Source organism: Malania oleifera, chromosome 2, assembly GCF_029873635.1.
Source record: "Malania oleifera isolate guangnan ecotype guangnan chromosome 2, ASM2987363v1, whole genome shotgun sequence".
Lineage (NCBI taxonomy): Eukaryota > Viridiplantae > Streptophyta > Magnoliopsida > Santalales > Ximeniaceae > Malania > Malania oleifera.
Genome location: NC_080418.1, coordinates 119852419 through 119864471, shown reverse-complemented (window position 1 = coordinate 119864471; position 12053 = coordinate 119852419). Strand labels below are relative to the sequence as shown.

Sequence of the window (12053 nt, the reverse complement as noted above, 5' to 3'; positions counted from 1 at the left end):
TGAAATCGACGTATCCACTAACTTCTGACTCAATGCATCAGCTACCACATTAGCCTTTCCTGGGTGGTAACTAATGGTGTAGTCATGGTCCTTAATCAGATTAAGTCATTTGCACTGCCTCATATTCAACTCCTTTTGGGTGAAGAAGTATTCTAGGCTCTTATGATCTGTAAAGATCTCACCTTCCACCGTATAGGTAGTGTTGCCAGATCTTTAATGAAAAAACAACAATTGCTAGTTCCAAGTCATGCATAGGGTAGTTCTTCTCGTACTCCTTAAGTTGGCGAGAAGCATAAGCGATAACCTTTCCTTGTTGCATCAAGACACACCCAAGTCCCTTCTGAGATGCGTCACTGTAAATCACAAAGTCATCATCCCTTGACAGGATGGTCAATATTGGAGCAGTGACTAAACGTTGCTTCAACTTCTAAAAACTCTATTCAAACTCTTTAGTCCACTCAAATCTACTATTCTTCCTCATATGCTGTGTCAAAGGACCTGACAGTCTAGAAAAACCCTTGATGAATCGGCAATAGTACCCTGCCAAACCCAAGAAACTTCTAATTTCATGTATGTTCTTCGCTCTCATTCAATTAACTACCACTTCCACTTTGTTCGGGTCCACTGATATTCCTTCCCTGGACACTACATGCCCTAAAAATGCAACCTGTTCCAACTAGAACTTGCATTTCTTGAATTTAGCAAACAATCTCTTCTCTTGGAGTACCTGAAGTACCAGCCTCAAATGAGTATAATACTCTGCGGAACTCCTCGAATAAATTAGGATGTCATCAATGAACACCACCATGAACTAATCTAAGTACATGTGGAATACCCTATTCATCAGGTCCATGATTGCTGCAGGTGCGTTTGTCAAACCAAACATCATAACCAAAAATTCGTAATGGTCATACTGGGTTCGCAGAGCTGTCTTCGATAAATCCTCTGACTTCACCTTCAATTGTTGATACTTGGATCACAGATCGATCTTAGAGAAAACTTGAGTGCCCTGCAATCAGTCAAATAGGTAATTAATATGAGATAATGGGTATTTATTCTTCATTGTCACCTTGTTAATCTCCCTGTAGTCGATGCATATCCTCATCGATCTGTCTTTCTTCTTTACGAACAACACCGACGCTCCCCAGGGTGATACGTTCGGGTCTGATGAACCCCTTATCAAGAAGTTCCTATAGCTGCTCCTTTAACTCCTTTAGTTCTACTGGAGCCATTCTATAAGGCACCTTGGAGATTGGTGTCGTCCCTAGTGCTAACTCAATAGTGAACTCCACCTCACGATTTGGTGGCAATCTTGGTAAGTCCTTAGGAAAAACATCCAAGAACTCCCGTCATTGGAATATTCTCTAGCTTCAGTCCCTCCTTTGGTACCCTTTTCACACACGCCAGGTACCTTGAGCAACCATCCAGAAGTAACCTTCTCACCTGCAAAACTGAGAGGATCTGTGGTGCAAAGCGCACACATGACCCGATGAATTTAAACTCTTGCTCTCCAGGAGGTCTAAACACTACTTCCTTCTTTCGGCAATCTATGATCACATAGCTAGATGCTAACCAATCCATCCCCAAAATAATATCAAATCTCTGCATCTCAAGAACAATTATACTAGTAGACAACCTCCTCCCCTGAATCTCCATTGGGTGGTCTCTAAAAACCTTACTGCATACAATAACTGACCATGTCAGCGTGACCACACCTAACTCGACCCCTAAAAACTGAGTCTTAACTTCGCATACTCTAGGAAATCCCTGAGATACAAACGAGTGGGTCACACTTGAGTCGAATAACACAATGGCATTATGTGACATAACTGAAATTGTACCTGTCACCACATTGTCGAAGCTCTCTACATCACCCGGCATCAATGAGTACATCCATGCCTGCGTGGTGCCCCCTTAGTGACCACCTTTAGGTGCTTGATTACCTCCCCCATACTGCTACCATGGAGGCACGTAGTTCAATACCACGCGACAATCCCGCACCTGATGTCCCCACTAACGCATCGGCAACAACCCATAAAACCAGCCCTGCACTCGCCCGCATGCTTCCTATGGCATTTGGGACAGGTAAAGCACTGAGAATTCCCTTGAGGGGCTCGAGATCTCATCACCTGTCTCTGGCTTAACGAACTACTAGGTTGCTTCCATGAGCTCTGGCTGGTGCTGGACTGAAAACTCTGAGGCAAAAGCCTTTTCTTCTGATTTGCCTCCCCTAACATCCACATCCTTTCCCCTAGAGTCCATCCTATAAACGGGATAGAAACCAACTCAATATTCCATTCAAGTGGAACACAATTATTAAATGAAGCAATACCATGACATGTAAATTCTCAATTTAAAAGAACAAGTCAAGCAATCCTGACACACTACCGTCAACGGTTTGCCATCTGCAAACCATCTCACTCTCTCTAATATGTATACACACTTAGCAGTGTAAGGATATAGGCCTCTAGTCCCTACTTTGGGATAATTACATACTCACTTAACCTAACGTTTCCACTTAGATTCCGAGTTTCAACCTCTCAACCCTGGAATGAAACCATCGATTTACCATGGTTTTTTTGAAATCGTCATTCCAGGAAAAGCACAAAAGACTGTCGAAGAAAATCCGCCTCCAAGCCTCCAAACTAAAACCTGCCTAACTTACTAACTCTTATCCTCATCTCATCTCAACCTATACTCTGGTAATCCTTAATCGTCAAAGTCTGCAGAACCTAGCAAACCTGGCTTTGATACCACCTGTAACGCCCCAAACCCTTCATGGGCCGGGGGTGCTACTTTATTGATGTCTGTGTACTTGATACAATCTTATAATATAAAACATGCAGTGGAATAAATAAAACATTCTCCATAATCTATTACCATAGTCTAACCATCAACATACATCAAAGTCTTTCCATTCTCATATTACATCTTAAACTAATAAGTCGACTAACTCGGTCCATACAACCATAATACAAGCCCAGAGGCTTACAACATAACCTACTCACATCTGAGTTCTTACAGACACTCTCAAAAAAGAAACTATACTAGTTTCCACCCCTTAGTTCTGGTAAACTCAATCTCTAGGATTCCCTTAAAAGATATGTTGTATAACGGGGTGAGACACCTCTCAGTAAGGAAGATTAAATTAATAACAGTGGGTGGTTAACATGCGTTTCAGTGAATACAGAATCATACATTTCTCTTTTAATTGAAAATAGTATGTATACTCATTGCTCGTTTCTCAACGTATAAATCAGTACTGAAAACAATTACATCATTTACATAAATATACAAATATGCATAGAAGACTCTCCCTAGAACTAAACGCCATGTATAAACCCCCGTGGTTAGGGTTGTGCTGCCCAAAGGCTGGACTAAAACTTGGGGGATCAACCTAGACCAAGTCACTCCCGGCTATCTACGTCTGTAGGCTTCAACAACTCGCTTGCGGGTTTAATTGCCTTACCACTTTCTGATACGTACCTCTAGGGAAGGTAACACCTCTACTTGGTTCAATCGGCTAGACCACCCAACACCACTCTTGCAGTACAGTGGGGGCACATACGGTCAACTAGTGAAACTTTCTCTAGCAACGGTACCATGCTCATAACAACTGGGTCCTCAGGGTTCCTAGAGCATATCAAGCAATTTAAGTAATTAAAACTGTACTTTAAACTTATTTCACGCAAAATCTATCATTTTATAAACCTCGGCCTCGCGCCGTTTAATACAAACTCTGCCCTCAGCCATTTGTTACAACTCAGCTCTTAGCCGCTGAATAAAGTGCCGGCCCTTGGCTGTCTAGTAAAACTCAGCCCTTGGCCCTCCTATAAAATCCCTACATTTCTCAAACAGTTCCAAAACGTTTTGCAAACAGTTCAATATTTCACAAACATTCTCATGTCTGGTATTTCCATAACTCTCAAAATAGTCTTCACCTGCCACACAATCTCTCATATTTAAAACATAGCCCGTAGGCAAACAAAAAGAACACTATATAAATGGTTTGTAAGATCAAACCGAGTTTTCCACCTTTCTTTTATACTCAACATATATCCTAGGTTTGAAAAAGCTCCTTTTGAACGGTCAGTTTTAAAAAGAATAACTGAAAACATAATTATACATACTCAAATCATATTTCAATTGGTTCAAAATCATTAAATTCCTGCATTAACTTAATCTCCTTACCTGCTTTCGAAATAGAAACTGAAATGGACTGAAAACTCAAAAATCAAACCCTAACTTTTTCCGTAGTTCAAGAATCCACTCCACTAGACTTGTAGAGATTCGTCCCCTAATCCTCGTGGTAACTTCTGTTTGTGGAAATGGGCAATGAACGACGAGATGTCGAAGAGAGAGAGATATATATATAATGGGCGTGGGAGATATATATATATATATATAGTTTTTTTCATGAAGAAACAAACAAAATCCTATTTATAGCCCCATTGACCCGGTCAAATTTGTCGACGAAATGGCGCCTTCGTTGACGAACTTTAGAAGGCCATTCATCAACGAACCCTAAGCCTAATATTTTCGGTCGTTCTGGATCTCTTCGTCAACAATGCTCTGAATTTTGGCGACAAACCTCATAAGGGTCTTCGTCGATGAAAGCAAGGAATTCATCGACGAAGCTTGCTGAAATCCCCTTTTTCCTTTTTCTTATTTAATTTCCTTATTTTCTAGGTTTATGCCTCTACATCCTCATCTTGGACAAACTACATAAGGATTCCACTATACTGCTCCTTAACTTGGGACGGAGCTTCCCATTACAATCCGCTGCTTACAAGAGACATAACTTCCTTCTCCCCGATTCACAACCCAAATCGTAAATACAATAGATAAATTTTTTTGGATACACTCAAACTGCTACTCAACAAACTAATGTGTACAAGTGAAATCCTAAACACTCTCACAATATATAACTTGAAGTTCAATGGAATAAATGTGTTGATCTCAATATGATTTTTGTAATAAAAGAATATATGATCTTTGTATAAAGATATGTATGATGGGTTTCTCAAAATATCTAAACCCAATACAATATGTCTCCAAAAAAAAAAAAAATTTTCAAATAATATGTGTGTAAAAGATCTAGGGTTTGCTCTCAAATTGCTTTTGTAAAAACAAGAGATGTGAAATCTTTGAATAAAAATATGAAAGTGAATGCTTCAAAGATTTAGGCCTTAGTATAACCTTTTTCCCAAAAGATTTATCGAACAATGAATATATTGAAAAATTAGGATTCTTGCTCCCAATAAAATATTAAATATTAGAGTATGAGAGAAGAAAAAACTTTTGAGATGAAGATTGAATGCCCAAAGAAGATACTTGTTTATCAAACCTCAATACCAAAGATGCTTGCAAGATATGTGTATGAATGCCCTTTGAAAATTGAGAGAATGCCCAAAAATGTTTGAATGCGATAGAGTGTCGGCAAAAGATCCGAAACTAGGTTTAAGGGTTGATATTTATAAGTACTTTCGGCATCTAGATGTTTTCTAACCGCTGGATCATTGAAAAATATTTTAATTAAAAAAATCTGCTCGTTAAGTGCTAGAGTGTTAGTCTGCTCGACAGACTCGTCAACGAGTGGACACACTAGTAGACGAGTGTACTTCACTCGATTGTCGATGAGATTAGGGGATTCGTCGACGAGTGGTCTATCTGAGAAAGTTAGGGTCTCGGTATTTTCTCGTCGACGAGGATATGCATTAGTCGACGAGTGGTTTTCAGGTATTCGTTGACGAGGCCAGGGGACTAGTCGACAAGTTCCCTGTTATTCAGTCCTATTAACCTTCTAAAATGCAAATCCAACTTAGGACAAGTGCATATGAATGTTTCATGAAAAACATGCATCCTAGGGTCCGTCTATTGGTCATTTTGAGTTTCCAGCTTATGAGACATCTAAATACAAATATAATTAAATGCACATTACAATTGAAAAATTGAATTATCTTCATCATTTTGCTTTTCTACTCCCATGGAATGAGTCAAGCCGTATGCGTTTCAAGTTTCTCATAACTTCCACAACATTCTTACCATACATGCATGCTAAGTAATGATCCTGTTCAAAATCTCAATGCATAGGTAAGATATTATGTGATTTGTCATTATGAAAATATGATTGGACTCATAGAGTCAACATATTTACAAAAACAAAGGAAGTGATGAGTCACCATAACAATCTATCTCACCTCCTCTATCCTTTTTTTTTTCTTTAACTACTTTTCCTCTATCCCCCACCATGATGACGTGGCAAAAACAAGGGAAATTGTTAAGACTTTATAAACTATTTTTAAAAATTTATTTATTTTTACTTTTTTTTTTAATTTTTAATTTTTAATTTTTAATTTTAATTTTTTAATTTACGAAGCGTTAGAACAAGTGTGTGCGGGCCACTACACTCGATCACCTCTCCCATTGTCACCCTTGCTCTCATCAGTTTTTCATGTCTCCCGCGATGACCAGGGAAGAGGAAGAACCACCGAAGGAGAGGGAAGAGTTGGTGATCGTGAATGAAGATGACGACGACGAGCACGGTTCCAAGGAGAAGGTTCTTCAGAAATACTTCCTCCAGGAGTGGAAACTGGTCAAGTCTCTTCTTGACGAAATCGTTTCCAATGGCCGCGTCTCAGATCCCTCCTCTGTCCGCAAGATCCGCTCCATTGTACTCTCTATTTCTCCCTTACTTGCACACAAAGACACAAAGACTAGGTTTTTTTTTTTTTTTAAATTGGTTTTATCACACACAATAATCTAGTAATGACAGTTCATATGTATGTAGACAGTAATGTGTATAATCATAAAGCTCAATTTACAATAACAAATGCACCATTTTAATCCATAATAAGTTTAGAAAAAGATGACAGTTCATTCTGCAATTCTCTATTTTGGATGAGTCTAGAAATTATGGTCAGATACTAATGACTTTTTGGTAGTTCTGGAACACCAGTAGTAACTAGAAGACGACTATTGTTCTTTTTCTCTTTGGAGAATAAATCTTTATAGCTTGAATGTTCAATAATTGATAAATAAGCTCGAAAACTAGAATGAAATGCTTGGGTGCTAATATGCTGTGGAGCACACAGTTGCCTGAAAATCATATTATTTTTTAAAAATTGAGATTTTATGTTGGAGGTGCATACTAGTTTTAAATTTCTAAGTTAAATTTACCTCCTTTTTGGTCGAGTAATGGCAAAGAGTGAATGAAGGCTGGTGACTTGGATTTGGAGCCTGAGGTGACAGCAGATAATATTTCTTACTCTCTTGGAAGTTGATTACTTATAGATTTATTGCTATCTATGGCTACAAATTAAGGGAATGCGCAACTTTGTTATCTTCTCCAAAGTAAAATCCATTTAAACTAGTCTTACCTCATGTATTTAATGTTTTTTTTAGCAGTTTTCCCCTAATATAACTATCCCCATTTGAATTATGTCGAGCTCCTGTACTCGTGGTTTTTTAACAATGATCCTCTATAATAACTACCCCACAAGTTTTTTGAACCATTTTTACGAAGATCTTAGGGTTCTTTTTAAGCTGTCCTCTAGTAATAACTGTCTCACAGGATTTTAGCAAACTTTAGCACAAAAAATTAACAATATCCTGGAAGTGATTGATATTAATTGGAGAATGGAGAGTTCTTGTCCCTTGGTTTTTGCATCCTTCATCATATATTGGCTTTTCTAGTCCTACAATTTTTATTTTTATTTTATTTTTCTGTCAATGATTAGTGTGTTGCATGCACATTGGCATGACGGGTGCAATCCCTTGTTATGGCATCAGTTGCCACACTTACAACATATGCTTGTTTATTGTTTTCTATGTGCAGAGGAACAATGGTGAATTTTGTTGAAAATTTCACTTTATTTATTTATTTATTATTATTTTTTTTTCAAAAACCACCATTGCATGATTTCATCAATTTGCATGGGCTTGATACGTTGAACCTGGCCAATCCTTCCTGTGGCTGTGGTTGCTTACTTGTTACTTTTCATGCTTGATATCATTGTGCTTGATCAGTGGGGAGGGAATTTGGTTAGGTCCATGACTCTTTCAATTCTTTATCACCCTACTCTTGGGACTATGTGACACATTGTTTTCTTGTTTTTATTACTTTTTTCCAAGACAATATGTGTTTTTTATTCTTTATGCCTTGGCCAGTATGTTTTTTTGGCTTGATAATTTAAGGCAACTTTTTCCATTATGGTTTTCACATACATGTCTGCATGTACACTATTCATGCATGTATAAGAATATATTCTCTATATATAATCTATAAAGCACATAAACAGTAGTATATTGTTTTCAAGATTTGAATGTCAAAACACCCTATAGGCATTTACTTGTCTTGAAGCTTAACAAAACAAATTTTCAGATAAACTCATAATTGTTTTTTGTGTTTTTTTTTCAGTGCAGCAATATGTGATTTATTGGAAGCTATAAAATGAAGTGATATCTTGGGAAACTTGATGGGCTTTAAAACTCTATTATCTTTTATTTCCTAATGCATTCTTAGTAAAATGGATCTTCCATTTTTTTGCAACAAAAGGCATTTTCCAGTTTTTACACTCTGTTTTCCTACAATTTTGATTGTGAGAGGAGCCTGAAATCTTGCTATATTCTTTTGTTATGCAGTTGGACAAGTATCAAGAACAGGGTCAACTAGTAGAGCCTTACTTGGAAAGCATAGTTTCTCCTCTGATGTTCATTGTTTGCTCTAAAACAATTGAGCTTGGGGTAGCATCTGATGAAATCATGGATGTCATCAAGCCTTTATGCATTCTAATTTATTCTCTGGTTACAGTTTGTGGATACAAGGCTGTTATCAAGTTTTTCCCACATCAAGTTTCTGATTTAGAACTTGCAGTATCTCTCTTAGAGAAGTGCCATGACACTAATGCAGTGTCATCTCTGCGACAAGAAAGTACAGGAGAGATGGAAGCAAAATGTGTGATACTACTGTGGCTTTCTATTCTTGTATTGGTTCCATTTGATCTCTCTTCTGTGGATTCTACCATTGCCAACAGCAACAGTTTCAATGAATTTGAGCCATCCCCACTGGTATTGAGAATATTAGGGTTTTCTAAAGATTACCTTTCAAGTGCAGGCCCTATGCGCCCACTAGCTGCATTGCTGTTGTCAAGATTGTTAACACGTCCAGATATGCTAAAGGCTCTCATCAGGTACTCTCTTTATGCATCCACCATTTTATATTGGTTGGTTAGCAGAGCACAGCAAAGTAGATAGACTGTAATGCCTCAATTTAGTTGACCACATTAGAGCGATTATCTTTAGATTCCAACCAGCAAAACATGAACTATAATTATTGTGCACATGTTGGCCAACGAACTGAAACAGTGATTATATGACCGGGAAACTTCGCTATCTTGTGCTTGAGTTGGACAATTTAAGACGTAAAATTGCTGTATGGCTTGGCTGGAATAAGTTCAAAGTGATTCTATGCATGCCTAACTGCTTTTATTCTCTTTTTGTTTTTTAAATTTTAAATTTCTGTTTATTTTTGTGAACTTTTTCTAGCAGTTGACTGTTTTATTTTTTCCATTTAATATATGTTTCTGCTTGCTTGACATTTATCACGATATTTACTAACAGAGTACATACTTTTATCAGGAAATACATAAAAAAAAAATATAATTGCAACTAAGCATTCTTTTCCAACTTGAGTTATATTTATTGGGCCTGTTGATTTCCTTCCAGGCCCGGGTAGGTGTCAAATATGCGAGGGTTCCTGCATCATTCTGGACGTGGGCAGGTAAAGACGTTAGTTCAGGAAACTAGGATTAGATTAGCAACTTTGAATATAGGGACACTTATGGATAAAAGCATGAAAATTGTGGATACAATGATTAGAAGAAGAATTAATATAATTTGCCTTCAAGAAACTAAGTGGGTGGGGGAGAAAGCTAGAGAAATCGATAAATCAGGATTTAAACTTTGGTACACTAGAAAAGTAAAATATAAGAATGGAGTAGGCATTATTATAGACAAAAACTTAAAAGATAGCGTGGTGGATGTAACTAGAATAAGGGATAGAATTATAAAAATTAAGATGGTATTAGGACAAGAGATAATAAATATCATTAGTGCTTATGCTCCTCAAGTTGGCTTAGCAGAGAATCTTAAGAGACAATTTTGGAAAGATATGGATAGTATTATACAAGGCATACCGGGGACTGAGAAAATATTTATAGGAGGAGATCTAAATGGACACGTTGGAAGAGATAATAAAAATTTGGTACACTGGAAAAGAAAAACATAAGAATGGAGTAGGCATTATTATAGACAAAAACTTAAAAGATAGCGTGGTGGATTTAACTAGAATAAGGGATAGAATTATAAAAATTAAGATGGTATTAGGACAAGAGATAAAAATATCATTAGTGCTTATGCTCCTCAAGTTGGCTTAGCAGAGAATCTTAAGAGACAATTTTGGGAAGATATGGATAGTATTATACAAGGCATACCGGGGACTAAGAAAATATTTATAGGAGAAGATCTAAATGGACACGTTGGAAGAGATAATAAAAATTATGAGAGGATACATAGAGGATATGGATATGGAGACAAAAATGAGTCTGGGGAGATGATCTTAGACTTTGCTATGTCATATGATTTTAGTATAATGAATACTTGTTTTAAGAAGAGAGGAGAACACTTAATAACCTTTAAAAGTGGCAAAATAGAAGTCAAATAGATTTTTTTTTAACTAGGAGGGTAGATTGTTAATCATGCAAGGATTGTAAAGTTATTCCAGGTGAAAGCCTAACCACACAACATAGAGTCTTAGTGTTAGATATATGCATTAAAAAATGGAAGAAAAAGGATAAAATAAACCGGTGTAGGAGAACTAGATGGTGGAACCTAAAAGGAGAAAATATAATAAAATTTAAAGATAAAATGATCAAAGATGGGGATTGGACCTCAGAGGATGGGATAGATACTAATACTGTTTGGAATAGATTAGCTAGCTCTATTAAAAAGATAGCAAAAGAGATTTTAGGTGAATCAAGGGGAAGATTCTCGAATAGTAAAGAAAGTTGGTGGTGAGATAAAGATGTACAAAAAATCATAAAGACAAAAAGAATTTGGTATAAAACGTGGCAAAAATGTAGAAATAGAGATAACTTTGAAAAATATAAGGAGGCAAGAAAAGATGCAAAAAGGGTCGTTAGTGAAGCTAAATACAGATCATTTAATAGTTTGTATGATAGATTAGGTACAAAAGAAGGGGAAAGAGATATATTTAAACTTGTTAAAGTTAGAGAAAGGAAGAGCAAAGACTTAGGGAATGTAAAATGTATAAAAAATGAGGATGATATTGTCTTGGTTAAGGATGAAGATATTAAAGAAAGATGGCGAAGTTACTTTAATAAGTTGTTTAACGAAAACCAAATAGAAGACTTAAACTTAGAATTGTCAAATGAGGAAAAGACTAAAAATATAAGATTTATTCGCAAAATTAGAGTTAACGAAGTTAAGTTTGCACTAAAAAAGATAAAAAAGGGGAAAGCTATGGGACCAGATAACATCCCAATTGAAGTTTGGAAATGCTTGGGTGAAAACGGAATTATATGGTTAACAAATTTATTTAATATAATTGTAAAAACTAAGAAAATGCTAGATGAATGGAGGAAAAGTACTTTAATACCTATATACAAAAATAAAGGAGATATTCAAAATTTCAATAACTATCGTGGAATTAAACTTATGAGTCATACGATGAAACTATGGGAAAGAGTGGTTGAACAAAGATTAAGGTTAGAAAAGAAGATCTCAGAAAATCAATTTGGTTTTATGCCTGGGAGATCTACCACAGAAGCTATTTATCTTTTAAGAAGATTAATGGAAAAGTTTAGGGAAAAGAAGAGGGACTTGCATATGATATTTATTGACCTTGAGAAAGCATATGATAGGATACCTAGGGAAGTTCTATGGTGGGTTTTAGAAAAAAAGGTGTATGTTGTAGGTATACCGATGTCATTAAGGATATGTACGATGGAGTAATGACTAGTGTAAGGACTATA

The 12053-nt window shown here is 36.5% G+C and overlaps 1 protein-coding gene across 2 annotated transcripts in view; it reads left to right on the top strand.

Moving 5' to 3' along the window:
- The first annotated feature begins 6412 nt into the window (after positions 1-6412).
- Positions 6413-12053, top strand: part of LOC131149338 (tubulin-folding cofactor D) — an 88752-nt gene continuing 83111 nt past the window's right edge. For both annotated transcript variants that reach the window (XM_058099708.1, XM_058099709.1), the window contains exons 1-2: positions 6413-6673; positions 8644-9191. In XM_058099708.1, coding sequence (XP_057955691.1) covers positions 6455-6673; positions 8644-9191 — 767 coding nt within the window. In that variant the 5' untranslated portion in view covers positions 6413-6454. The remainder of the gene's footprint in view (positions 6674-8643; positions 9192-12053) is intronic.